This window comes from Triturus cristatus, chromosome 12, assembly GCF_964204655.1.
Source record: "Triturus cristatus chromosome 12, aTriCri1.1, whole genome shotgun sequence".
Classification (NCBI taxonomy): domain Eukaryota; kingdom Metazoa; phylum Chordata; class Amphibia; order Caudata; family Salamandridae; genus Triturus; species Triturus cristatus.
In genome coordinates, this window is record NC_140595.1 from 747,520,868 (window position 1) to 747,548,541 (window position 27,674).

At 42.5% G+C, this 27,674-nt stretch overlaps 1 protein-coding gene across 1 annotated transcript in view; it reads left to right on the forward strand.

The window, feature by feature from the left end:
* Positions 1-27,674, forward strand: part of LOC146782673 (extracellular calcium-sensing receptor-like) — a 141,708-nt gene that overhangs the window by 78,430 nt on the left and 35,604 nt on the right. The window contains exons 3-4 of the mRNA XM_085637173.1: positions 7,543-8,385; positions 13,290-13,517. Of these exons, the coding sequence (XP_085493299.1) occupies positions 7,543-8,385; positions 13,290-13,517 (1,071 nt within the window). The remainder of the gene's footprint in view (positions 1-7,542; positions 8,386-13,289; positions 13,518-27,674) is intronic.

The window sequence follows — 27,674 nt, forward strand, 5'->3', positions numbered from 1 at the left end:
GTATACATAAACTATTTGTGCTCCTTGCCTAACATCATCAAAAGCTCATCGGCAGCCTGTACTGACCTAATGTTATACATCCGATTATTATGCATAACTTTGATGGCTGACGGAAACATGAGCTGAGCTGTTGCTCCTACTTTCCTAAAGGCATCCAGTCACCTCCCAAACTCCCATTGTTTCTCCAATGTAATTCTGGAGAGGTCAGACCTGACTAGGAAGGTAAACCCACTCCCTACGAGAGATTTTTGTTTTAATGCCAGATTTAGAATCTGCTTCTTCAACATATACGTGTGAAAGTTGACCAGAATTTTATGCGGATTCGATCTCTGGGGGTTCCGCCGAAAGGGATCTCTGTGAACTCGCTGTATGTCCATGGCTAACTCCTCAACTGAGTGCTCTAAGCCCAGGGACTCCTTTAACAGAACAGAAATGAAATGTTTTATATCTGATCCCTCAGTTCCTTCCGTAATGTTGAGAATCCGTATATTCCCCCGCCTGGCATTATTTTCTAACAACTCCAATCTCTCGTTTAGACTTTGCTCCTCTCTAGTAAGCTTTTTTATATCATCCTTAACTTGCTCCAAGTTAGTAGAGAGTGCTACTGACGTCTCTTCCAAAGCTCCTGTTCTGGCGGTCAACCCCTCGATCTTATTGTTCAGAGCTTCACAATATTTTCTTATCTCTAACTGGTTAGCAGAGGAATCAGAAAACCCCTTCCTGATCTCCATTGTAAGCGCAGAGAACATCCCCATCAAGGAGGCGGCAGAAATAGGAGACTCGGCCTCAAAGTTGGCAGTAATAGCATCAGCAGAAGCATTCTGATACAGAGCCTTAATGTTCTCTTCATCCGCACACTCTCCACCAACTGCCCCCTCCATCACCGATGTTGCCGCCACCTGTACGTCAGAAGTTAATCTTACCGACATTGTCAAGTTTAGTGGGGGACTCAGAGGAGGACACTGTTCGATGATAGACAAACCACCTGATGACTGGATCCCCAACACCACCTCTTGACCTGCTCCGGCTTCTTCTAAATCTTTCACATGTGGGGTAAACGGTGGTAGTATACCCGACCCCTCTACTGTAACTTCGTCCCTACCCCCGATGTGCGGAGGGGTAATGATGACTCATTATCAGATGGAGAGGGGAGGGTGTCTGGGACAATCAAGACCCCTGCCATATTGTGATCTTTCACAAGGTTGAGAATCTGGGGAACCGCTTTAAAATAAGATCTAAGTGATGGAGTGGCTTCTCCCCGAGGAGGCGACAACGACAGCACAGATTTCTGCAACCCGCCTGAAGAGGCTTTAGTAGCTACCACTCTGGAGTTCGCCACATAGGCAGGACCATGAGGTAACTGCACCAGGCTCCGCAACTTTCTCCCCAGCCTTAGCTCCAGCGCGGCTGACCAAAGACGTAGCCTCGGCTTCCCCAGGGGCTCTTGTGGTGAAAAACAAACACTTTGGCCAGATAATATCTCCTGGGGCAGTGCCTTCTTCGAAGAACCCTGAAGCACTATTGCCTCTGTCGAAGAAATGACACTCAGCACAGAGGCAGTGGAGGGAGAAAAAACTCGGCAACCACCATCACGCGAGGACTCATACGGGCGAAAGCTGTAAGCAGAATGCAGGCAGGCAAAATAACGTGGGGCGTCCGACGGAGAAACTCGGTAATGCATCCTCGCCGTTAGTTAAAGGGACAGCCGCCGTTACTTAGAAAAACAATAATCGAGCTGAAAATGCGTTTAACTTGGTTGAAGCATTGTAGCCCCCAACGACCTCCAATGCAGACCCCCGCAGCTCCGAACACCAAATTTCTATCGTTGTCTTTAGCGCATAACGAAGTAGGGTTAGCTCCGACGGGAGCTTGCCTCGGAGCGCCGCAGCAGCCTAACTAGCCACCGCCATGTTTTCCCGAGACTGTCATCATGCTTGTTTACTATTGTGAGCACTGCCTGGCCCATAGGATAACATTGGATTGCCTAATTGTATTTAATAAGTGCTAACTTTTGAATGGGGACAGATAAGCATTTCATGTTTGATATCTATGAAATTGTAAGAATAAATCATCCTTAATGGTAAAAACAGATTTTAAATTACAGTTGTTTAGAAAGTTGGCATTTTTCCACCCCTTAGCCTTTTGGTGCCTGCAGCCTCATATGTATCACATGACTTGGTGTAACTGGTAGTTATATTCTGTGATACGTGTGCCTGAATAAGCTATCTGCTGGCTGGAAGCGGGCGGAACTGGGCACAGCCCTACTTGCAACTGAATAGGCTGTGTACTGCCTTCACACAAAGGGTTTTTCACCTCCAAATGGTCTTTGCAGCCAGCTTGGAGCCAGGGCAGGGGAGTCAGGAAATTCTAAGCTCTTCAAAGAGAAACCTCTACAAACTAAGGCCCTCAGACCCACTCTTCAGTTCACTTTCTGGAGCTGTGGAAGGACTCTCAGAGGACAGTCTGCTGCTGTGGCCTGCTATGTACTCCACAAGACTGTTTTGCTGCACCTGGAAGTTATTTGCTGCCTGGAGCCTGCCTTGACCCCTCAGATGCTAGCCCTTCTGATTGAGACCTGCTTCTGCATCTGAACCCAGGACTACAAGAGTGACTCTAAGGTCTAGTGTTCTGGCCTCCTGTTTAGAGACACAGGGACATAACAGGCTTCCACCACCTTGAACCTGCACCTGGACCCAGCTGGAGTGAAGTACTGACTTCCAACTGGTGCTCTTTTGGTCCTGGACCTTTGGTGTGGTCTCAGTTGAGCTACCCAGAAGTTTTTGAGCTCTACACAAATGCGAATGAGCCAGTTCGTACAATGACCTCGCTGCCAATGCCACCACAAATGCAAACTTTTGGCAACCACCTCTTCGTGCTATCGCATTACCACTCGCAGTGACCGCCAACGCAAAGTTCCAGCAATGACAATCCGAGACGCCCAACAGAATCTTCATGCTACAGCATGCTTCTTCACACTTCTTCTACACCAATCTGTAGAAACGGAGATATGCATTTTTACAGAATAAATCAAATTGTAGTGCTTAGAGTCATAAAGCTCCAACAAGAGACATCTGGTTGTGCTAGACCGAGGTAAATCCAAAGTTCAGGCCAACCACAATGGAGGGCAGTCCGGCTACAGGACTCATGCAGGTCCTGTTGAAAACGTACAATAAGAGGAGTCTCGACATTATTGTCCATCCCGTGGATGGAGGCCATATGTTGGTTCTGATCTGCGCAGTCAGCAAGACTTCGTCAATTAACCCTTGGCGATGAAGGCGATGCATTGTCATCAAGGTGTGCAGTCCATCAGTGTTGAGCTGAGCCGTTCGTCGAGGCTATGTCATCGGGCAGCCACTATTGGTGATGAAGGGAAATGCGTCCGTTCCAATCGGTGCAAGGTCGTCAATGCGTGGGTTCAGCACAGGTGCTGTTGCAGGGTTGTAGTAAGTCTTTTATGGCTCTGTGACTTCAGAACAGGGGCCAAGCCAGCAAGCCCTTGGAGTCACTCTGGGTTCAAGTGAGTTGACCCCGGTCGTTTTCCTTAGCAGAGCAGAGGGTAGCAAGCACCTGGCAACAGGCAGGATGTCAGAGGAGCAGAAAATCAATTCTTCCAGAGCAACAGTCCCACAGAGGGAAAGTCCTTGTAGCAACAAACCAGTCCTTCTCCCTGACAGAGTTCTTCACAGGTCCAGTAGTGCACTGTTCTGGTAGTGTCAGAGACCCAGTACTTATACCTATTTGTGCAGATGAAGTGAGAGGGGCACTTCAAAAAAGTGTCTTTGAAATGCAAACAGGCTCTTTTCTCCCAGCCCTGGCTCCAGACTACATCAGTAGTGGGTAATCAGCCCATTGTGTGCAATACAGGACACTGCCTATTTAGGTGTGTTAGCTAACCCTCTCTTCCTGCCTAGAAAGAGCTACTAGAATGCAGATGAGTTCTCTGTCATAACTACAGTTCCTGTATTTGTGACTGTGTAGAGGGAATGCACAAAGTGTAGCTGTCACCCACCTTAGACGTGTATTGGAGACATGCTGCAGGCACACAAAGCAGTTAGAGCAGAGACATGCCCACTTTCTAAAAGTTGTGACTATAGCAGTCTGTTTTCATACTTTACTACAGAAGGAGAGCTACAAATAAATAGGAGGTCACCCTTTTTACTTTAAAAGTATTCAATTCTACCACTTTGGCTTGAGCAAAGACATCAACTGACTCTTGCTCCAGGGTTACGCATGTTATTCTCATTTCAAGGCTGACAGCATCAATTTGCCTTAAGGATTAATTCCACTACCATATAGGAGTCAGGCGGTCCCAGTAAACTGCATAATAAATTCTGCAGTCTTCACATTGGATGGGTTTTCAGGTTGCTCTAAATTCGAAAATGGTTATCAGGTTCTGATGAAGGCCTACTTTTGAGGGTTTGATTGGCCTCCGTTCCTTCACTTATTTCTGGGTCAAAATGTAGACATTTCCCACAGCCTGGATTGTCAATCGGTTCCACATAGGTGCAATTATGAACAATACAATTACTTCTATCTAGTTGTGACCATACTTATGTTGAATTATAAGTATATACAAACAGGCTATTGTGTAAATATGATAATCTATGTAATAGATCTACCTTCTCTCTCCTACAACTTCACACATGAGCACTTCTTTCCTGAGCACCCCTTCACGTATCTCGTTGGAGCAACCATATATGTATATAATGTACCTATATTTGGTGCTACTCAAAATACAGAAACATTTATACATATAAATGTGTCTGCTTTGTGTGTGATGTTATAATTTGACAATAATATAAGCAAAGCCTTCCCTACTGTTAGAAAGAGTACCTACCGGCATCCTTGAATTATATGGGATGGGGCTATTGAGAAATAGTTAGGATAAGTTTATTCATTAAAACCTTATCCACGTAGTGGATCTTTCTGATTGGACCACTGTCACTTTCTACCCGTGGCATTTCTAAAATAGTCATGTTAAATCCAACTTCACCAGTATGTAGATATATTAGACCAAAGATATGGTGCCAGGCTTCAAAAGTCGGAGGCCTGGCACAATATCTTTGGTCTAATATATCTACAAACCAATGGCATTCGGGGCACGCATACTGGGACAAAGGCCTGGCAACTTTGAACTTAAAAGAAGCATGGGATTTGCAAACTAGCCAAGGCGAATTTAAAAGACTAGCAAAAATAAGGATGAAAAAACTCTCTGTAGTAGAGGACAAATCATGCCTCGCAAAAAGGTCACACGGTTGGCTAACTCTCAACACATACTCCAATCTGTCTCCCCAGGGGTACCTAACTTTACCATTCGCTGCACATACTAAACTCTGTTTTTTTAAATTTAAGACTGGGAGGTCCAACCTGCTTTGTCACCTGCCGAAGTGGAAAAGAGACCAATCTCAGCAACAATGCCACCTTTGTGGAAGACACAGGGAAGGCATAATCCATATTCTCTGTCTATGTACAAGTCTGATGCAGGAAAGAAGGTCCCTCCTTAGGAAAATTTGGAACAAAATGGAAATTAGATCCTGCAGAGCCGCAGTTTTAGCAAGTTTCAACTCACACAATCCTGAGCTAAATTATGCCTTAGTAAGGTTCATGGATCAGGCCGGCAAAAGAATAACGAAAGGGACAAAAAAATTGTAATCTTGATCAGAGACCTAGTTGGGATGCTGCCCCTGAGTGGTGAGGTTAAAGGAACCCGAAATCAGCCCATACCAAGACTTTTCAAAATCAATTTTATAGAAATTTGTATTTGTTTTACTAATATTGAATGGAGAATGGACTCCAAACCTGATAGGCTGTACTTTTTTATGTTACTCAATGCACTTTACTGATTGAACTGAATGCCACTTTTAGAACCTGTACAGTCTTATGGTAATATCGTAACTTTTTAACGTATTCGATCAAATCTTTCTTTTACACAAAATGTGCTGCTTATCTACTTGGACATATGTCATCTCATAATGTAGTGGATTGCAAAGGTTTTTTTTTTTTTAACCAAGCAATAAAGTTTATTATTATCATTATTATTATAACTTCACCAGTAAACAGGATGTATCATTACCATTCCAAAGATATAAAACATGATACAGCTACTCCTTTCTAATCAGGAATTAAAACTTAAAAGTGTTTTAAGGAATTTCCAATGCTAACCTGTGAGTAGGCCTCACAGTAGTGAAAAATGAATATGGGATTTTGTCAATATCAGGACATGCGACACACAACTGTACATTTCCTACCTTTTACTTACACAGCACCCTGCCCTATGGCCTACTTAGGGCCTACCTTAGGGGTGACGTATGTTTAATAAAAGGGGAGTTTAAGGCTTGGCAATTAGTTTTAAATGCCTAGTCCAAGTGGCGGTAAACTCATACAAGGCTCGAGAGGCTTTGTGTGTGGGTGGCACAATCAGTGCATTAGGCCCACTAATAGCCTTTAGGTTGGAGGCCATAGATATATGGTATACCATTGTACAAGGGACTTACAAGTAAACTAAATATATCAATTGTGTATACACCAATGTTCTCATATTTAGGGGAGAAGTACATGCACTGTAGCACTGGTCAGCAATGGCAAAGTGCTCAAGTCAAGTCAAGTCAAAGAGATTTATTGAGCTCACATATCTCCCAAGAGTCTCATAGCGCTAGTGTAAGGAAAGGGCAGTCAGAAGCGATAAAAATAGCCATGTTTTTAATTCCCTATGGAACTGCTTGTGGTCAGTGATCATGCAGAGCTGTAATGGAAGTCCATTTCAAAAAGCAGGAGCCCGAGGGAGAAGGATCTCCCACCAGTCCTAAGGCCAACAAAAAGATACAGCAAAAAGAGGAGAAAAGCAGGCAAAAGGATTGGGGAAAGACCACCCTAAGTATGACAGGACTAACAAGTTGTGTTTCCAGATGCAAGGTAAATCAATATGTAGGAACTGATGTGTAGGTACCAGGCAGACAATTCATTTTTCTTATATAAGTCTGCATTGCACATAAATGAAGCAAGTGCTATCACAGAAATAATTGTTTCATATAAGTAAATTTCAAATTCATTAAACAATGCCCATCAGGAACGATCACTTCCAATGTTTCCCTATTGAGTGAATTTACTTATTTTGTCTTACCAGCCTCATGCCCTTGTCTCTGTCTCAATTTCACTTTCAGAATATTGTCTTAAAATCTTTTTTCTTTTTTTCTTAAATTCCCTTCCTTTTTCCTTTATCAATTCCCCTGTTGTATTATTCCAAGTTCTCATGTTCTCCTACACATCCTTGTACAGTGAAAAGGTGCATATTATTTTCACTACTTATGCCTACAACATGGAATACACTGGCTGCCTCAGTCACACAGTAACACTACTGACTTTTAAACTACCTAGGAATTCATGCTAACGCTACTTGAATGGAATAAAACTATTGTGCTGCATTTATTTTATCTAATCTTATTTCATTTAACCATATGTTTGTAATTTTGATCAGTGCTGTGCATAAAGGAAATTCATGAACTACATACAATTAAATAAAACTGGTTTCATTTCTCATTTTAGGTTAGCTATTTCTCAACCAGCCCTTTGCTCAACAACAAAGATGAGTTCCCTTCCTTCTTCCGGACAATCCCAAGTGATGACAGCCAGGCCCAGGGATTGGCACAGCTTGTGGTGCACTTTGGTTGGACTTGGGTGGGCATAGTTTCAAATGACGATGACTATGGAAGAATAGGGTCTCAGACCCTCAAAGAGCAGCTACTGAAATATGGAGTTTGCTTCGCCTTTCATGAATCAATACCTATTGAACCTTCAAACATTAAAACCAATATCATTGTGGAGACAATTGCAAACTCTTCAGCCAATGTTATAATTGCATTTTGTTCCAGTCGCTATTTGCTTCCAATAATGCGAGCACTTTCCCAGCAAAATGTTACAGGCAAAGTATGGGTTGCTAGTGAAGGGTGGTCAACTTCCTCCAGTTTTCCAAGTAGTGTATTTGGCAACATAATGAGTGAAACAATTGGTTTGACTGTCCACGCGGATGCAATCCCAGGATTCCAACATTTCCTTCTAAAAGTGCATCCTTCTAGTAACCCAAAGGACACATTTGTTAAAACATTCTGGGAACAGGCAATGGGATGTCACTGGCCGAGCCCTGAGTCCAATGTGACCCTGAAAAGTATACAATATATAAGTGACACCGCCATTTGCACAGGTCAAGAGAAACTTGAAAAATTCAAAGCAAAACATGAAAACGAGCCTGATGCAAGAGTTTTCTCTATCATTTACAACGCCGTTTATGCCTTGGCATATGCTCTGAACAGCATGCTTTCTTGTGTGCCAGGCCATGGGCCATTTGCCCTTAAAACATGTGGAGAGGTTTTTGATTTTAAGCCATGGCAGGTATGGTACTTTGCATGCTCTTACAAGGAACTGGCTTAGCTAAATATGAGAACCTCTACCTGCTCCTAGCAGAGGTGGAGACAATGTCTGTGTCTGAGATTTATTCACAAATTATGTTATGGGAGCACCAGAATGGTGTGGTACTAGAATATCACCTGAGATAAACATTATGTTCTAAATATTGTCTACAAATGAGTTAATTTTAGATTGCACCTTTTGAGTTAATAATTGAAAGCCTATACCATATTGGAAATATTTTTATAAACAATATTTAGGGCACACATTTTTTGTTAGATGAAATTTCTTTATATGTTATTCTGGCAAACAAACAAGCAGAAGAACAATTTGGAAGCAAACCTTGTTCAGTTAATCATCCTACATTGAGTGAGAAAGATTATGGATGCATTTAGGAGATAGCATCAGCAGCAATGTAGGTCATATTCGCTCCATGTTTGATATATAAGAGTCTCTGTTTAGGAAAAAGTTACATTGAGACATATGAAACCCAGAAAAGTGTCTATACTGGTTCCAGTGGCATTTTATAAAAATTGGTGCTAATTCTTTTAGAACCAAAAAATACTGCAGTATTGTCAGATTAGGTTACTCGACAAAGCCACCATTAGGCCGTGTTAACCCAGACAGGGTCATGTGGATATATTTTAGTTCAATTGAAGGTTGGTGCTGCCTGGGTTAGTCTCAAATCAAAGGAATCCATCATCTCTGGCCAAGCTTTAGAAGCAACTTGGATCCAAAAGAGGTAGCTGCATGCACATTGCTTCCAAAGATCTTGACTTTTGGCCATCAATGTTCATGATGTTCTCTACTGCTGAGGAACTGCACACATAAGTCAGTCTGTATGATAAGTCCACACACAACAGAAATGTTGATATGCATCATTAGTGTAAGCATTTATGCTATTCAAGGGTGTTTGCTAAAGTATAATGTAATGTGAGATAAAATGCATCCTGATGATTTAAATGTATTCATGAAACTATGCGTGCATCATAAATATGTATTTAAAAGAGAAATTATAATTAGCTACTCCTTATTTCCTCCTTTAACTTTTAAAGTGAGATTGGAAAACTGAAACTATATGTAGTGGTAATTAATCAATGCAGTCAAAGTACCAGCCTCCCAGTGATGCTAACAGAAGGCTATTACTGGTTGGATCCAATACACAAGCAATGGAAAAGCAGCAGTGTGCTGATCATGACAGCAAGGTTTTAAATTCAAGCTGCTCACATTGCCCCTTCGTAAACCTTAATCCTGAGAATATTATTATGAGTTGATCCAGCAAAAATCTATTAACATTAATCCAAAGAATCCGAATATTAAAAAAAGGCTGCTTTATAATGAGGGCCCAATTTGTTGATATGATAGCAAAGCAGACTACCCGAATACTCTACAAGTAAAATTAATCTCCAAAAAGCTAATGAGATAACTTTGAAAAAATCCAGTAAATTGCAGTTAGGATGTGATTCAACAAAAATCCAAATCATGAAAATATTTTATTTTAAGTGTTGTAACAGCAGAAGTCACTTTCAATTTATAGAAGAGTCCCAGGCCACCTTTTAGCAACTCTGGAAAATATCAACTAGGTGATCAATAGGGATTAGCCAGGGGCAGCAGCTGCTACAACTGGTTTTCCTTTTGGTTGCACTAATTATATCCTTGCAACCCGTTATCTCGGGGGTTGTGAAAGCAGCAAGGGTAAGAGAAAGCAAACGCATTAGAGGTGGCCACATACAAATCACAGGTTACCTAGCCTCTGAAATGACTGAGCTAGAGGTACCAGTGATTCAAAGGAAAGGGTAATAACAAGGTCTACATGCTTTTGGGCAATAATATGCAGGAATTAAACTTGTCATACATGTTTCTCCTGATTAAGTAACCCAGCGACTTCACTGCTTTCCGCATGTGAAAACTCCAGGAGTGGCTGTATTTCCACTGTACTCAATTTTACAATGGGACTAATAACCCCCTTTGTAGTATGTCCCATTAGAGTTAATTGGTGTTATACCTGTCAGCCATAGGGTGATTTCCCCCGAAAGTTTTACCTTCCCTTTCTATTTTTATAGATCTTGTTTTTGATGGCCTTGTGCTAAAGTGCATGTTCTCACTCCTAAAAACATGGTAACATATTCCAAGCTGGGAAAACAAACTTTTTGCCAGGCCCAAACCTTCATTTCTAACACATATAAGTCACCCCTAGGGGAGGCCCTTGACAGTCTAGAGGGCAGGGTGCTGTGTATTTTAAAATGAGGACGTACTTTTAAGTTTGACGGGCCCTAATAGTGACAAACTCCTACATTTGTTTTTCACTACTACAAGACCTGCCTCTCCCATAAGATACCATTGGAGTTACCTTATTACACCAGTTCATGTTTGGTGACTTTGGAATTGTAATACAAAATCCTCTCTTATGGTGAAGTCGGATTTTAAATAACAATTTTTAAAATGCCAAAATTAAAGATTTGCCTCTTTCCTGTATTAGCCGTTTAGCATCAAGGTCACAATTTGTGATTACCAAATAGCGATTATTAAGGAATCACTAGTTGGTAATCGCAAATGCCTATGAATGTAGGAATCGCAATAAAATGTGTGATTCCTTAACATTGGCTAATAGCGATTTGGAAATTGCGAATCGCTATTAGCTAATGTGACTCCATTCATTCCTAGGCCCATAGGAATGAAGGGTAATGCATTTGAAAATTGCGATTACCAAATTGTAAATCCAAGGCTGTCCGGGGGCCTAAGGCCCCCCCTGAAGCACCCCCCAAAAAAGGTAAGTGTGCACATTTTCCAAAGCATGCACAAATTACCATCAACTTGAAGTTGATGGTAATTAGCATTTCCTAAATGCACAGTTCGCATTTACGAAAGGCTACATACATCGGCATTAGGGAACCGCAAATTGAGATTCCTTAAATGCATTTGCAATTTAGGTAATCACAAAAAATTGTGATTACCTAAATTGCAAATGGAAAAAGGTACGTGCATCAGAATAGGCCTTTTTGTCCATTCCCAAATGGGTCAATTCTTCGAATCGGCCCGTTTGCAACCGGAAAAAAGCTTGATGCACATGCCCCTTAGTGCATTCTGCCTTCCAATGGGTCACACAACAAGGTGTTGCTGACAGTTGGACTTTGTGCATTCATCCTAGACAGCCACACACAATAGAGAGCTTAGGTGTGCTTTGATGAGCCATCAATAGAAGAGAGCGGAGCTGGGGACACTCCTACTTACACATATATAGGCTGTGTCCTGCCTACACACAATTGACTGCATACCCATGTAGTTGGGCTGGAGCCAGGCCAAGGGAAGGAGGATACCTCAGCACTTCTATAGAAGTTTCTCTCACTGCAAAGAAGGCACCAGGTATAAATGTTGGACCTCTGACACCAACTCTTCAGAACATTCCTGGAGCTGTGGATACTACATAAGAATTACTGCTGTGCTGCTTTGTTGCCAGAAGTGCTGCCACTCTTTTGCCCTGCTACTCTGCAGCTCTGCTGCCTGCTTCCACTCTTGCTGAGAACGAAGATTAGACCTGTACCCTTCATCCCAGGCTGAAGTGACTCTAAGGGTCAGCCGACTGTTTTGAAGTACAGAGACATAATATGTTCCATAGGCTCCCTGCAACTGTGCTGCTGCTGACCTGCTGCCTGGACCTGAAGCTGGACATGCCTGAGCCCTGATGGCCTCTGCTGGAGTGAGGTCCTGACTCTCAAGTGGTGCCCTTCAGGCTCAGATGAGCTCCTCTGAAGTTTTTAGACACTTTGTGAATGGGAACAGACCCATTTGCACAAAGACCTTGCTGCCCATGCCAGCGTCCAATGCGGTACAGCATCGTCCACTGCATTAACTGCCAACGCACACAGCTCGAGCCCTGAATATCTGCTATGCTAACACCATCTCCGTGCTACAGCAACAACAGTCTGTAACTCCAGGCTGACATGTTCGCGCTGCTTCAACGAACACCAACGACAATCTACCTGTGGCCCCTTCCACCCTAAACAGATCTTTTGACACTGGACTGAGAAGGTAACTTTGTGAGTAGGACTTACCTGGTCCCTATATCCAACCCGTGCTCCCATATAGTCGGCATGAGCTTCCCGCAGGTCTTGCACGACCATATAGCCGCGAGTGGCACTTTGGGCTTTTTGGTGCTATTTTCACTGAAATCTTTAAAAATTCATAACTCCAGTTCTACTGATTGACTTTGTGTGTCAAATTATTTGTTAAGTTTTGCTCTATTGGGATTTGTCTTGTGTTGTGTTATCACTTTATTACTGTTTTGAAGTGGTGCATAAATGCTTTACACATTGGCTCTAAATTAAGCCTGACCAGACTGTGGAAGCTACCAGAGGATTTAGCACTGGTTAACTTGGGGTTTGCGCGTGACTTCACCCTGACAAGAATTGTGGTTGCTGCTTGAGAAGGGGTTGACCCCCAGGGTAAACAGTCTGTATGCCTGATATTACTTTTGCTACCTCAAGGTTTTGGTCAAATAGCATCCATGAATGTCAGTTTCAGACCACCAATCCACTCAGAAACATACTCCATGCTACCCCCACCATTTTGAATGAATTTGTGGGAGATGTGATAATAATTGCACTTGTTAAAATCAGATAACTATCGCCAATTCCAGGAATGAGCCCTTATTGTGTAATACCAGGTACGTAGGTTGAGAAACCAATGTGTTTATCATCCCAAAACTGAAGAAATTGCCTGAACACACAAAATTACTCCCTAGAAGTCCTCTTGGGATGAAATGTGTATTCTAAAACATTGCATTGGTCATCTAGAGGTCTCTTTCTAAGGATATTCAAGTTTTTCTCATGAGGTTTTGCTGTTTTGTACCATGCAAATTAATGGGTTCTGTATTTTAATGTTTTTGCCAGCTCCTTCATTACATGAAGGGAATACGCTTTAAAAATAGGATGGGGGAAGAGATATTCTTTGACAAATATGGCAGCCCTCCTGCAGCTTATGACGTCATCAACTGGCAGCATGAGACCGATGGTACAATCCTCTATGTGAAGGTGGGATCATTCGACAAGAGGGAGCTCAGAGGGCAGGAACTCAATGTCAACAAAAGTGCCTTATTGTGGACAAAGCAAGGCAAAGAGGTACAATAATCTTGCAGTAGCTTTGATCATTTGATGACTTAAATTAAGATGGATCTACTTTTAGACATGTTTTGCAGTCAACAATTTTCCTATGTCATTTTATCCCACAACTTTAACATGTGATATTTACATTTTCCTTATTTTGGCATTCAATTTATCTTGCTTTTCTGTTTTGAAAAAAGGTTTACCGCTAATGCCAGCTTCATAAATCAATAAAAAAAACACATATATATATATATATATATAAATATTCACTGAAAAAACCATAGGTTTCAGGGGCGTTATAGTTAGCTGGACTTTTCACTCATACAAAACCATTGAAATTCCCCCGTTATAGTTAGTTCAGCTAACTATAACTAGAGTGCCCACAATGCACTGCTGATGACGTCACATATTACATCACTCATGACATGGTCAGTGACATCACTGATGACATCACTGATGACATCTCAAATGACATCACTGATGACATCACTGATGACATCATCCAGTAAATGTGTGTTTTTCTGAAAATTACATATGTTTTATATATGTATATCTCAAGGTCGATGGAAGAATAAATGGGTATATAAGTGTCTAAATGGATGATTTGTTTTTGAAAAATTGATTGTATAACTGACTAAGTGTATCTTAGTGAATACATGGCTTAGTGAGTAATGTTTAAATATGTAAATATCTGTATCAGTCTCTGACTTTGTGTATGAGTGGCTGCATGGGTGGGTGAGTAGCTACATGAGTGTCTATATAGGTTATTAGTTGGTTTTTTGAGTATCAGTATGAGTGTCTGAGTCTCTGTATGGTTCGGTGGGGGGTATTACGTAGTGCATAGGTGCATGAATGAGTGACTCACTGTTTGTATGTGTTGAAGACAGCATGTGTGCAGGACTGTATGGGTGGATGAGTATGTGCATGGGTGTGTTAGTGAGTGAATGACTGTCTCAATAGTGTCTTTATGAGTAACTACATATGTCACTATTCGTGTATATAAGTGAGTATATGTGAGAGTGAGAGATTGAAAGAGTTCCTGTATGAATAAGTATGTGTTTCTATAAGTGATTGTTTAAAAAACTAAGTATGTGTAAGTTTCTGTAGAAGTAAGTGTGGTGGTGTGTGTATAACTGTATATGCAAGTAAAAGGATGTTTGATTCTTTATTAGCATGAGTGACTATGTGTGTGAGTAACTCTATGGATGAGTGGCATTGTGTAACAGGATGTATAGGTGTATGAGTACATATGATGAGTGAGTACATGTATGAGTGACTGTATAGGACTGTTGGTGAATGAGTGGATGTGTATGTGGATCTTAGAATTACTGAATAGGCTGTTGTAACTGGTATTGGTATGTCCATTGTTTTGAACATTTTAGTTTCTATTTTTGAATGTGTGTATCAAAGATTATATTAGGGGGAGAGGAGGTCTGCCACTCTATCACAAGGATGATGTCATCAGTGATGTCATTTGAGATGTCATCAGTGATGTCATTAGTGATGTCACTGACCATGTCATGAGTGATGTAATATGTGACGTCATCAGCAGTGCATTGCGGGCGCGCGAGTTATAGTTAGCTGAACTAACTATAACGGGGGAATTTCAATGGTTTTGTATGAGTGAAAAGTCCAGCTAACTATAACGCCCCTGAAACCTATGGTATTTTCAGTGAATTTCTAAGGTTTTTTAAATGCTAATTCCTAACTATAACGTGCCTGAAACCTATGGTTTTTTCAGTGAATTTCAAAGGTTTTTTAAATGCTAATTTCTAACTATGCCTACAGAGATAGGATATGTGAAGAAAGAAGAAAAAACGCACAGAAAGAAAAAAAAGAAATACAGAAAGAGGCAACAGAAGTCCTCAAAGACGAAGAAAAGTGCAGGAAGAAGGATAACGTGCAGAAAGAACAAACAGAAGAGCAGAAAGAAGCCTTGTTGCAAAATCATCCTGTACCCTCAACTTTTTCAGACGGATACTGGTGGTAACTGAGTCTGACTAACCAGTCCTAGAGCCAGTGCTATGTTAAAAGACACGCAGAATACAGTGAAAACACCTACATACACTAGGGAACACTATGCGTTGGGGTCCCCCTGTGATTAGCATGACCTCCTCTGTAAGCCCCTAGTATATAATAGGGCAGGGGATTAAAACTACATCTTAAAACGTGCCACAGGGCGTGTTTACACACGTCACCTCAGGCCCCGTCCCCTCCCTTCCCCACTGTGTAAACACGCCCTATGGCCGTTTTAAGTTGGGAGATTAAGTCCCCTTGAATTCTGAGGGTCCCTAGGGTCCAACTAGACCACTAGGTACCTCCAGTAAGCGCCACAGAGCTGCGTTGCAGAGAGGTGTAAAAAGACCACCTCTCTGCAACGCAGAGCCGTGGCGCTTACTGGAAGCACCTGGTGGGCTAGTTGGCCCCCAGGGTCCCTCAAGATTGAAGGGGAATTATTTCCCCAACTTAAAACGCACCACAGGGTTTGTTTGCACACGTTAACTCAGGCCCCGTCCCCTCCCTTCACCACTGTGTAAACACGCCCTGTGGCCATTTTTAGTTGGGAGATTAAGTTAATTTGAATCCTCTGGGTCCCTAGGGTCCAACTAGCCCACTAGGTACCTCCAGTAAGCGCCACAGAGCTGCGTTGCAGAGAGGTGTAAAAAGACCACCTCTCTGCAACGCAGAGCCGTGGCGCTTACTGGAAGCACCTGGTGGGCTAGTTGGCCCTCTGGATTGAAAGGGAATTATTTCCCCAACTTAAAACGCGCAACAGGGCGTGTTTGCACACGTCACCTCAGGCCCCGTCCCCTGCCTTCACCACTGTGTAAACGCGCCCTGTGGCCGTTCTAAGTTGAGAGATTAAGTCCCCTTGAATCCTAAGGGTCCCTAGGGTCAAACCAGCCCACTAGGTACCTCCAGTAAGCGCCACAGAGCTGTGTTGCATAGAGGTGTAAAAAGGGGCGTGGCCTCAGAACACCAGTCTGCAACGCAGGTCCCTGGCGCATACTGGAGATACCTGTTGGGCTAGTTGGCCCTCAGGGACCCTCAGTATTGAAGGGGAATTAATTCCCCAACTTACAACTGGCCAGGGGGCATGTTTGCAGAGTGCTGCAAGGAAGAGGCGTGGCCTCCGGCGCGATGCCGGTCTTTTATTTATTTTATTTTTTTAAGAAGGAGGGCTGTTTGGCCCCCCTTCTTTTTCTAATTTATTGGCCCTGGGGACCCCATCCCCCAGGGCCTGCACACATTTTTTTAGTTGAAAAAAATTAATTTGGCCCACCCAAGACCTTAATCGGCTCCCAAGGACCCCATCCCCCGGGGCCGGCCTTTTTTTTTTATTATTATTTTTTAAATATAAATATAGAAACACCTAGGACATGCTGGACAAACCGTGTGTACCTATCACCATGACGATTTGTGTGATATTCATTAAAAGGTGACTATACATACAATGAATCCATGTGGAATGTATTTACACCGCTAGTGAAGCTCTGACGTGTCTGATGCCCTACCGTGCCTAATCCCGGAGCCCCCGCCGGTGGGTACTCTCCAAGTAGATACCCTTGTCGTTTATTTATAAAAACATGGGTAGCTATTGACGGGCACATTTAATACACACGTACACACGAAGCCATTCAAAGGGGATTCAACAAAAATTCGACCAAACTATGCAAGAAACCCCCCTCACGGTTAATAAAAGACACATCCACCGCAGGATGTGTAATACTTTTTATTTTACTCTCTGGAAAGGAGACGAACCTCACTTGAGAGTCACAGCATGCTCCTGGCTGAGCCCAATGCTGGGTTACACCCACCAGTGCCTGCCGAGTGCCACACACCTCTGTGTTGTATTCCACCAGCTAGTGCATATGCTATGACACTCTCTAGCCCATGCGCACTGTAACACCACCCCGTGAATATGTCATCCCACACTTGCCTTTGCACGGGTTATATTGCCCTATCTAACATGCCTTCCTCGATGCCTATGTTATAACGCACGGCGCTATGTCATACATATTACAATCTGGGATCCATATCTTTGTCACAGTGCATATGCAATGTTACACTCCCCAGGACATATTTTATATTACAACTTTAGAGACTAGTTAGGTTACACAACACTGCCCTGTGCATATTACACTCCAAGGCGCATATCGCATAGCACGCACTAGTGCCTGTGCTATCTCGCGCTCTCCAATGAATCTGTCATTGCGCACAATGTATTGCATATTATATTTCACGCCCCGGTTCATCTTATATCACACTTTTTGGTGCATAGTTTATACCATGTACTATATCTAGTTTTCATTTTCAATCATGCTCTCAGGACTATGTTCTATATAAAACTGCGTCCACCTACCCTTTTCGCGGGCATTACATTTTGCGATGGGGGTGGAGGGTCAGGGGGTGTTTCTGCCAAGTGAGCCCGGAGTCACAGTCACAAACGTCCTCTTCTTCCTGAATAAAAGTGAGATTATGCTGCATACTTGTTCATATTTTAAGTAGATCGCACAGACACATATTTTAAAAACAATAAAGTTCCTAATACCCACCTTCTCTGAACAGTTAGCTTGCTGCCCCATCCACCTCCTCCCTATCCTCTGTTGTCTGAATCCATGGACTAGCCTCCTCCCTCCTGCCATGCATGGTCTGATGTGCTACCACTGCCCTCCATTTAGCATGATGTACCAGTCCACTCCTCCTGCCCTCCATTGCCCAATTCTATGGCCCATCATTGACCTCCTGCTTAGCTTCTGTGCTTAGCTTGCTGCCCCTATTCTCCTTCCACCTGCCCTCCGATGTCTTTGTGCATGCCCCTGCTCCATCCTTTTTGCCCACCATGTTCCATGGACCTGCCACTCCTATCTACTCTGAGTGTTCTGTTGAGCTGCCACTCCCCTCCCACCTGCCTAGCATTGTCAGATGACTGTAACTTGTCCCTGCCACCTCCACCCTGCCTGTCGACATGCCATGCCCCTATCCCCTTCCTCCTGTCCTCCATGGTCCATTTTACTGCCACACCCTTCTGCCCTCCCTGGTCTGTTGTGCTGCAACTGCTCCTCCTGCCTGCCCCTCGCAGTCTGTTGTGAGGCCCCTTCCCCTGAACTCTCTTGTCTGTGCCCAGGTCCTGACCCTCCCTTCTATCCTCCATGGTCCTTTGTGCATGCCCCTGCACCCTCCTTCTTGCCCATCATAGCCATTGTGCTGCAACTAACCTTCCCGCTTGCCATGCATGGTCTTCTGTGCTGCCATGGCCCCTCCCACCTTCCCTGTGTGGTCAGCTAGCTGCCCCTGACCCCCTCCCACCTTCCCTCCATGGTCTGTGTGTATGCTATCATAGTCTCATTGTTTCTCTCCATGGTGTGTCTTGTTTCTAGTGCCCATCCTGCCTGACCTCCATGGTCATCTTGCTGCTCCTGCCCTACCCCCTTGCCCCCAGCTTTCTGTTCCAAGTGTGCAGACCCCTATTCCCTCCCTCCTGGCTTGTCTGTTCCATTGTAATGCCCCTGATCCGTCCCTCCTGCCCTTTATGGTCTGTTATGCTGCAGCTTTCTCTCCTGTCTGTCCATTATGGTCAGCTAGCTACCATTGCCTCTTTCCCCTCTGTTGTCTGTTGTCCATGTGCATGGTCCTGTCCCCTCCCTATTGCGTTCTATGGATTATTGTGCTGCACTCCCGTTTCGCATGCCCTGTGTGGTGTATTGTGCTGCTGCAAACCCTGATGCCTGCCCTGTAGGGTCAGTTTGGTGCACCTCTCCATGTCCCTCCTATCCTCTGTTATCCGAGTCTATGTCCCTACCCCAATTCCTCCTGCCTACCATGATCCAATGTACCATACTTGCGAATATTTTGAACTTGGGAAGAGGGAGATTTTGAAAAAAAAACTGGGGTATTGATTTTCCCCTTTGAGTTACATTGAAAAAGAGGAGATTGTAGACAGGAGACAGGAGACAGATCAAATAAAGCCCATTTGAGCTTAAAAACATTGGACATTTCCTGGCTGAAACGGGTCTGTTGGCATGTATGGTTGTACTACCACTGCCTCTTCCTTCTGCCCACAATGGTCTATTATATTGCCACAGCCTCTCTTGCCAGTCCTGTATTGTTGGTGTGTTGCCCCTGCCCCCCTTTCCACTGCCCTCCATAGTCTGTTGTGCTGCCACTGCCCTTCCTGCCTGCCCAGTGTAGTCAAATTGTTGCCCCTGCACTCTCCTACCTGCCTTCAATTTTCAGGGTCTCGTGCCCCTGGCCTCTGCCTTTCAACAGTATACCAATGAACAACTAGCTTGCTAACATTCTATACTTATCACAAAAGTGTGGAACGCCTGACGTCATCTTGATGTAATCAAAACTGTAATACCTAGAGCATTTACTTTAGAAATTACATATATGAGAGGGTCTTATTTGCATCAAAATAATGGTTAGTGCTCTAAAAAACTAAAATGAGGACATATTTTCTGAGTTTTCAAATAGCGACAAAGAACTTTTAAATTATTTGTAATCTTTATGTTTTTTTTATCCAGTTGACCACTTGATTAAATGTTGCACCTAGGGGAGAGGAAGTGGTGTTACTTCCAGAGCTGCAGACTTTGCAACTGGGGAACCAGGTTGGAGTTTCTGCTTCAGATCAACTTTCTGTGATTCTGGTCAAATCACTTAATCTCCCCATGTCTACCACCAAAATGAATTTGATCTTGTGTGTTGTAACCAATGCTCATGTAAAGCACTCCAATACCTGACAAGTCTGCACTATATAAAACTGCAAATACACAAAAAATAAGTGTTTTGTACACTTCTGTCAATGGGCTACATGTGGGCTACATCTGGGTGATATTTGTGGTGCATTTGGGTTCTTTTGTCTCTGGTGGCCATCTTGGGAGATTTATTTGTTATGAAGTTTTCTAATTTCCCCATTTACTGCAGTCTCCTCAGTAGGAAATGCTTTCAGTTTTTTACTTTGATTCCATCAAGAAAGTATTCAGATATGTCACACATTTGCCATAAATTCTGAATGTTAGCACTCTAGTTGCTCATTAGATCACTGTAGTAAAGCTACTGCTCACCACAGAAGTCTGCTGCTGGTATTAAAAGTGCATGTTTCAGTCTGCATATCAGTGAAATAGAAGAGGATTTGAGAAGTCACTCAAAATGTGCCCTAATTTTTCTTTCTTCAGCACTAATCATAATTTCAATGGCAAAATGAACTCCCTCATTGTGTTCCTTTTTAAATTAAATGTTTTAAGTGTTACCAGTTTATTCCAATCAAGATGGCTTCAGGTGTGCCATACTTTTGTCATAAGTAAGACAGTAAGCGCTCTAGTTGTTCTTAAGAAGAACACTCTGGGACATTCTGTCATTGGGCTATACTTCTGGGTGATATTTGGGCTACATTTGGGCTCTTTTGTCTTTGGTGGCCATCTTGGGAGATTTATTTGATACGAAGTTTCCTAATTTCCTCATTTACTGCAGTCTCCTCAGTAGGAAATACTTTCAGGTGTTTATTTTGGTTCCATAAAGAAGGCATTCAGATGTGTCACACATTTGCCATAAATTCTGAATGTTAGCACTCTAGTTGCTCATTAGATCACTGTAGTAAAGCTACTGCTCACCAGGGAAGTCTGCTGCTGGTATTCAAAGTGCATGTTTCAGTCTGCATGTCAGAATATTTTTATGAAATAGAAGAGGATTTGAAAAGTCAAAATGTGCCCAAATTTTTCTTTCTGCAGCACTAATCATAATTTCTATGGCAAAATGAACCCCCTCATTTTGTTCCTTTGTAAATTAAATGTTTTAAGTGTTACCACTTTAATCCAATCAAGATGGCTTCAGGTGTGTCATACTTTTGTCATAAGTAAGACTGTTAGCTCTCTAGCTGTTTGTTAGAACACTCTGGGACATTCTGTCAGTGGGCCATGTTAGAAGGGCGCTCTCCGGGGAGTCAGAGGGTGTCGGACTGACCACCCCGAGAGCCACCGTTCCGTAGGAAAGTAGCCGAGCGCCGCTGAGAAGCCTCCTGGGCGAGGTCCTTCCCCTATGATCGTACCAGCCAAGCACCCCCACCACCACAAAGGGACACAACAAGGGTATCAAGGGATCCCAAAGAGTCTCGGGGTCGTTCAGGGACGGGGTAGCGGGACAGTCTCAGTACCAGCCAGGTACGGGAACACCCTGCGCTCAGCTCTCAATCCTCGAGCTGTGGGGGGTTCCGGGAGCCGGGACGTCGTCCGCAGGGCTCGGAGGGTTGCCTCGATGAGGTCGAGCCGCGACGAGGTCAGCAGGGCTCCGATGGTTACTTCTGCGAGGTCGAGCCGTGACGAGGTCAGCAGGGCTCCGATGGTTACTTCTGCGAGGTCGAGCCGCGATGAGGTCAGCAGGGCTCCGATGGTTACTTCTGCGAGGTCGAGCCGCGACGAGGTCAGCAGGGCTCCGATGGTTACTTCTGCGAGGTCGAGCCGCGACGAGGTCAGCAGGGCTCCGATGGTTCCGTGAGGGTCTTCTTCTCAGCAAGGTGGAGCCGCGACGCAGTCAGCAGGGCTCGAGTTCCAAGTTCCAGACAATGAGTCTCTCTCCGTAGGGTCAGCCGCGATCCGATCAGCAGGGCTCTCGACTCCAGAATACAACTGCCGTCCTGGTTTTGGACTGCCCCAGATATAGGCCTGGAGCCCTTTGATGTCTGGACCCTCGTGCCTGGGGAGGTCGGAGGGGCCGGGAGAAGAGCGTCCAGACACCCAGCGGGGGGTGGAGCCAGCGCCCAGGGAGGCCGGAGGGCGATCGCAACCAGGCGTCGGGGGACGGCTGGAGGCCCCATCGAAACTCTCCTCCTCCGGAATCTGTGGAGTGGCCACTCGACCCCCTCCGGTCAGGTCTTGGCGCCTTGAGGTCAGGGCCTCGCGGGGACTGAGGCCGGGGGCGGGTCGCGTCACGACGGCTGGAGGGTAGCGGGGTACAATCCAGGGGGACCCCGAAGGGTTCGGGTAGCCCCCGTTTTGTCTGGTAGGAGGGTTCGGGACCACGCCACGAGGCCGGGTCCAACAGGCTATACTTGGGCTACATCTGGGTGATATTTGGGCTACATTTGGGCTCTTTTGTCTCTGGTGGCCATTTTGGGAGACTTATTTGTTATGAAGTTTCCTAATTTCCTCATTTACTACAGTCTCCTCAGTAGGAAATACTTTCAGTTTTTTACTTTGATTCCATCAAGAAGGCATTCAGATGTGTCACATATTTGCCATAAATTCAGAATGTTAGCACTATAGTTGCTTATTAGATCACTGTAGTAAAGCTACTGCTCACCAGGGAAGTCTGCTGCTAGTATTGAAAGTGCATGTTTCAGTCTGCATGTTAGAAGTTTTTAATGAAATAGAAGAGGATTTGAGAAGTCACTCAAAATGTGCCCTAATTTTTCTTTCTGCAGCACTAATCATACTTTCTATGGCAAAATGAACCCCCTCATTTTGTTCCTTTTTAATTTAAATGTTTTAAGAGTTACCACTTTATTACAATCAAGATGGCTTCAGGTGTGCAATACGTTTGTCATAAGTAGGACTGTTAGCGCTGTAGTTGTTCTTTAGAACACTCTGGGAAGCTGCAGTAGAACACAAAGGAATCAACTGACAGTCTCTGCCCTTGTTGGGTATACATGTTTTACTGAGAATGTCAGACTTCATTCTCACATGACTGAGAAAGATAATGTGAATTTACAGAAAATATGCTCTCAGTTTAGCTTATAGATCACCTTCCAAACCTCTGTGAGAAAAGCATGAGAAAATAGTTTTCTCTCAAACATGATTCATGATATCACAGTAGAAGGCTTTTTCACATTGTAAAATCACCTTAGAACACACCACAATTCCTAAAATGAGCATGGTACCATCAACAAATGATTTATAATGAAACTAAAGTCTTAAATCCTTCTATTAACTGCAATGCTTTTTAATGAGGTGCTATCATGTATATTGGTCCCAAGATGGCTGCCAATATTTCTTGGATGAAGTGCTGACAGCCAATCAGATCTCACGATGAGATGTGTGGTTAGGCTCCGCCCAGATATATATGTGATTTTACTTTAGATTTTCTCAGGAACTACTGAACGGATTTACACCATTTAAGCAAAAGGCACGAGTCTGCACTAAGGACTACCTCTTTGCCAAATTTGGTGTCATTCCGTTCAGCAGTTCGGGCTGTAGCTGCGTCAACAGGTCCTATGGGAAAATGCATGGGGAAAACGCATTTTGGAACCCCCCTTTTTTCTCGGTCCCCACTTGACGAATTATGGTGAAATTTTCAGGACAGGAGTGGACCAGAGCTGGCCAAAAGTTAGGAAAATTTTGTGAAGATTCGTCAATCGGCGCCAACGTTATTCCAAATAGAATGTTGTGAATTTCCTATGGAAAATAGGTCCTAACTATAACTACCTACTGGCGACTGCCAGTAGGTAATATACATATATATATCTATATTCACTGAAAAAACCATGGGTTTCACACACGTTATAGTTAGGAATTAGCATTTAAAAAACCTTGCAAATTCAGTGAAAAAACCATGGGTTTCACACACGTTATAGTTAGGAATTAGCATTTAAAAAACCTTGCAAATTCAGTGAAAAAACCATAGGTTTCACACACGTTATAGTTAGCGGACATTTTACTCATAAAAAACCAATGAAATTCCCCCGTTATAGTTAGTTAAGCTAACTATAACTCGCGCACCCGCAATCCACTGCTGATGACGTAACATATTACATCACTCATGACATGGTCAGTGACATCACTCGTGACATCACTGATGACATCTAAAATGACATCACTGATGACATCATCCAGTGAATGTGTGTTTTTCTGAAAATTACATATGTTTTATATATGTATATCTCAAGGTCGATGGAAGAATAAATGGGTATATAAGTGTCTAAAAGGATGATTTGTTTTTGAAAATTTGATTGTTTAACTGACTAATTAAGTGTATCTTACTGAATACATGGCTTAGTGAGTAATGTTTAAATGTGTAAATATTTGTATCAGTCTCTCACTTTGTGTATAAGTGGCTGCATGGGTTGGTGAGTAGCTACATGGGTGTTTATATAGGATATTAGGTTGTTTTTTGAGTATCAGTCTGAGTGTCTGCATGGTTAGGTGGGGGGTATTACGTAGTGCATAGGTGCATGAATGATTGACTCTCTGGTTGTATGTGTTGAAGACAGCAAGTGTGCATGTCTGTATGGTTGGATGAGTGTGTGCATGGGTGTGTTAGTGAGTGAATGACTGTCTCAATAGTGTCTTTATGAGTTACTAAATATGTTTTAAAGAAGTATATTTGACTATTGGTGTATATAAGTGAGTATATGTGAGAGTGAGAGATTGAAACAGTTCCTGTATGAATAAGTATGTGTTTTTATAAGTGATTATTTAAAAGAGTAAGTATGTGTAAGTTTCCGTAGAAGTAAGTGTGGTGGTGTGTGTATAACTGTATATGCAAGTAAATGTATGTTTGATTCTTTATTAGCATGAGTGACTATGTGTGTGAGTAACTCTATGGATGAGTGGCATTGTGTAACAGGATGTATAGGTGTATGAGTACATATGATGAGTGAGTACACGTATGAGTGACTGTACAGGACTGTTGGTGAATGAGTGGATGTGTATGTGGATCTTAGAATTACTGAAGAGGTTGTTGTAACTGGTATTGGTATGTCCATTTTTTTGAAAATTTCTGTCTCTATTTTTGAATGTTTGTATCAAAGGTTATATTAGGGTGAGAGGAGGTCTACCACTCTGTCACAAGGATGATGTCATCAGTGATGTCATTTAAGATGTCATCAGTGATGTCATGAGTGATGTCACTGACCATGTCATGAGTGATGTAATATGTTACGTCATCAGCAGTGGATTGCGGGTGCGCGAGTTATAGTTAGCTTAACTAACTATAACGGGGGAATTTCATTGGTTTTTTATGAGTAAAATGTCCGCTAATTATAACGTGTGTGAAACCTATGGTTTTTTCACTGAATTTGCAAGGTTTTTTAAATGCTAATTCCTAACTATAACGTGTGTGAAACCCATGGTTTTTTCACTGAATTTGCAAGGTTTTTTAAATGCTAATTCATAACTATAACGTGTGTGAAACCCATGGTTTGTTCAGTGAATTTGTATGGTTTTTTAAATGCTAATTCTTACCTATAACATGTGTGATTCCCATGGTTTTTTCATTGTTTTTGTATGGTTTTTTTAATACAAATTCTTATATTAAACGTGTTTTTTTTTTTTTTTATTTGCAAGCTTTTTTACTTTTTTTTTTTTACTTTCTATTCTCTTAAAACACTATGCTTAATTTTTAAAAATTCTGCAATATATTATTTTCTCTCATTTTTTTTTTTTTACCGAACAGGTAAGATATATTAGTATAACATAGTGATTTTTTTTTTCCTTTTTTTTGTTTTTTGTTTTTTTTTATGTGCGCGTACGGTAAGCTTACGGTAAGCGTACGGTTTGCGTAATGTTCGTAATATTTCTACTCTTTTTGAGTATGGTTACGCAATTTACGTAGCCGTGCGTACTGCGTACGTGGCGCGTAAGTGTGTACGCTACACGCGCACGTTACGCGGAAGTGTTGCGGCGTGGCTGTTATGCGCATGTCTTTTTTACGCGCATGCGTACTTTTACCGTAAGCGCTCCGTAAGCGTACCGTAAGCGTAACGTACGCGCACGGTGGGTCATGTGATCAAGAAACAAAACTTTTGATTGGTTTAAAGTAGTTTCAGTTCTAGAACTCTCCTACACCACACCCATTCCCCTCATTTCTGCTTGTGATCCCTTAGGAGAAGGAGCTGACTTGTCTTTGTGATAAGATGGCAGACCAGCACTCCTCTGCTGAGAGTGAGGCTAGCAGCACCACCATCAGGCAGAGAAAGAGGAAACAGAAGAGCTCTTTTATATGGGAGTATTTTACTTTTCCTGAGGGTGAGAAAAAAGTCAATGCTGCTTTGGTAACTTGTAAGCTGTGCCAGCGTGTACTTTCAAGAGGTAATCCTAACAAGAAGTATTCCTTCGGGAATCACACTATGTTACGACACCTTGAGGATGTACACCCTAGGACACATGCACGACATACTAGGGGTAACCCTTCAGTAAGTCGAGCAAGCACATCCACAGCAGCTCAGCCGAGTCCATCTTCGGAAGCTCAGCTGAGCCCTTCATCTGTGGGGGCAGATTCACCTTTTTCTGATCCTGTGGAAACTAACCATAGGTTTGCGAGGGTTACAATGCGGTGTTCATTTTGCCATGGTTTAATTGTTCATAGGCAGACCAGTCTTCCCCTCATTAACAACAAAATAGACCAGCACATTTGTCCTACCAGCTAATGTTCCCATTCTTCCTTTCCTCTGTCCCTGCATGAACACAACGGCTCTTTTAAGAGCCAACCTTACCACTCAACTTTTTTTAATTTTTTCTTAAAAACTTTTTTTTTTTTTTACCGTACGCGTAAGCGTATTTTTCTTTTTTTTTTTTTTTTACCGTACGCGTAAGCGTATATTTTTTTTTTTTTTTTTTTTTTAAAAACACTAAAAAACAATTACCACATTACAAGGTCCTTGAGGGATTAATAACTAAATACTGAAAATCTGTTTGAGGAGAAGTGGAAGAAAGGGACCATCTAATTTCTGACTTACCTGACCCACCCAACAATTTAATTTTTAATTAAAATTTAATTGAAATTACTTGTAAAAATGGGGGGTTTTTTCGAAAATTTTCTTTCACAATCTGAAAAAAAAGAAAAAAGTATTAATATTTAATAAATCATTATATAATACAGTACACGTATTTACATATTTTCCCAAAACAATTTTTTGCCATTTTGTTGCTGTTTTCAGAATATATTGCATCTCACTATAAATCGTGAAAGCAATTGCATTCATCACTTAACAGCGGGCAAAAAAAAAATAACAATCTCAAAGATTGTTTTAAAAAAGCCCAGAATCTCTTTTCACTTAAACATAACATTATAGAAATGTAAAATATTCAAAAAAAATATCATCTAATAACAATAACTATTTCTTTAAAATACCGTCTGACAATTTTGTTACAGAAGCATAATCACAAAAATAATATATCTCAAATAACTCCACAAAACATCTGGTTACATTTCCTTTAGGTCAAATGGTAATTTTAAAAT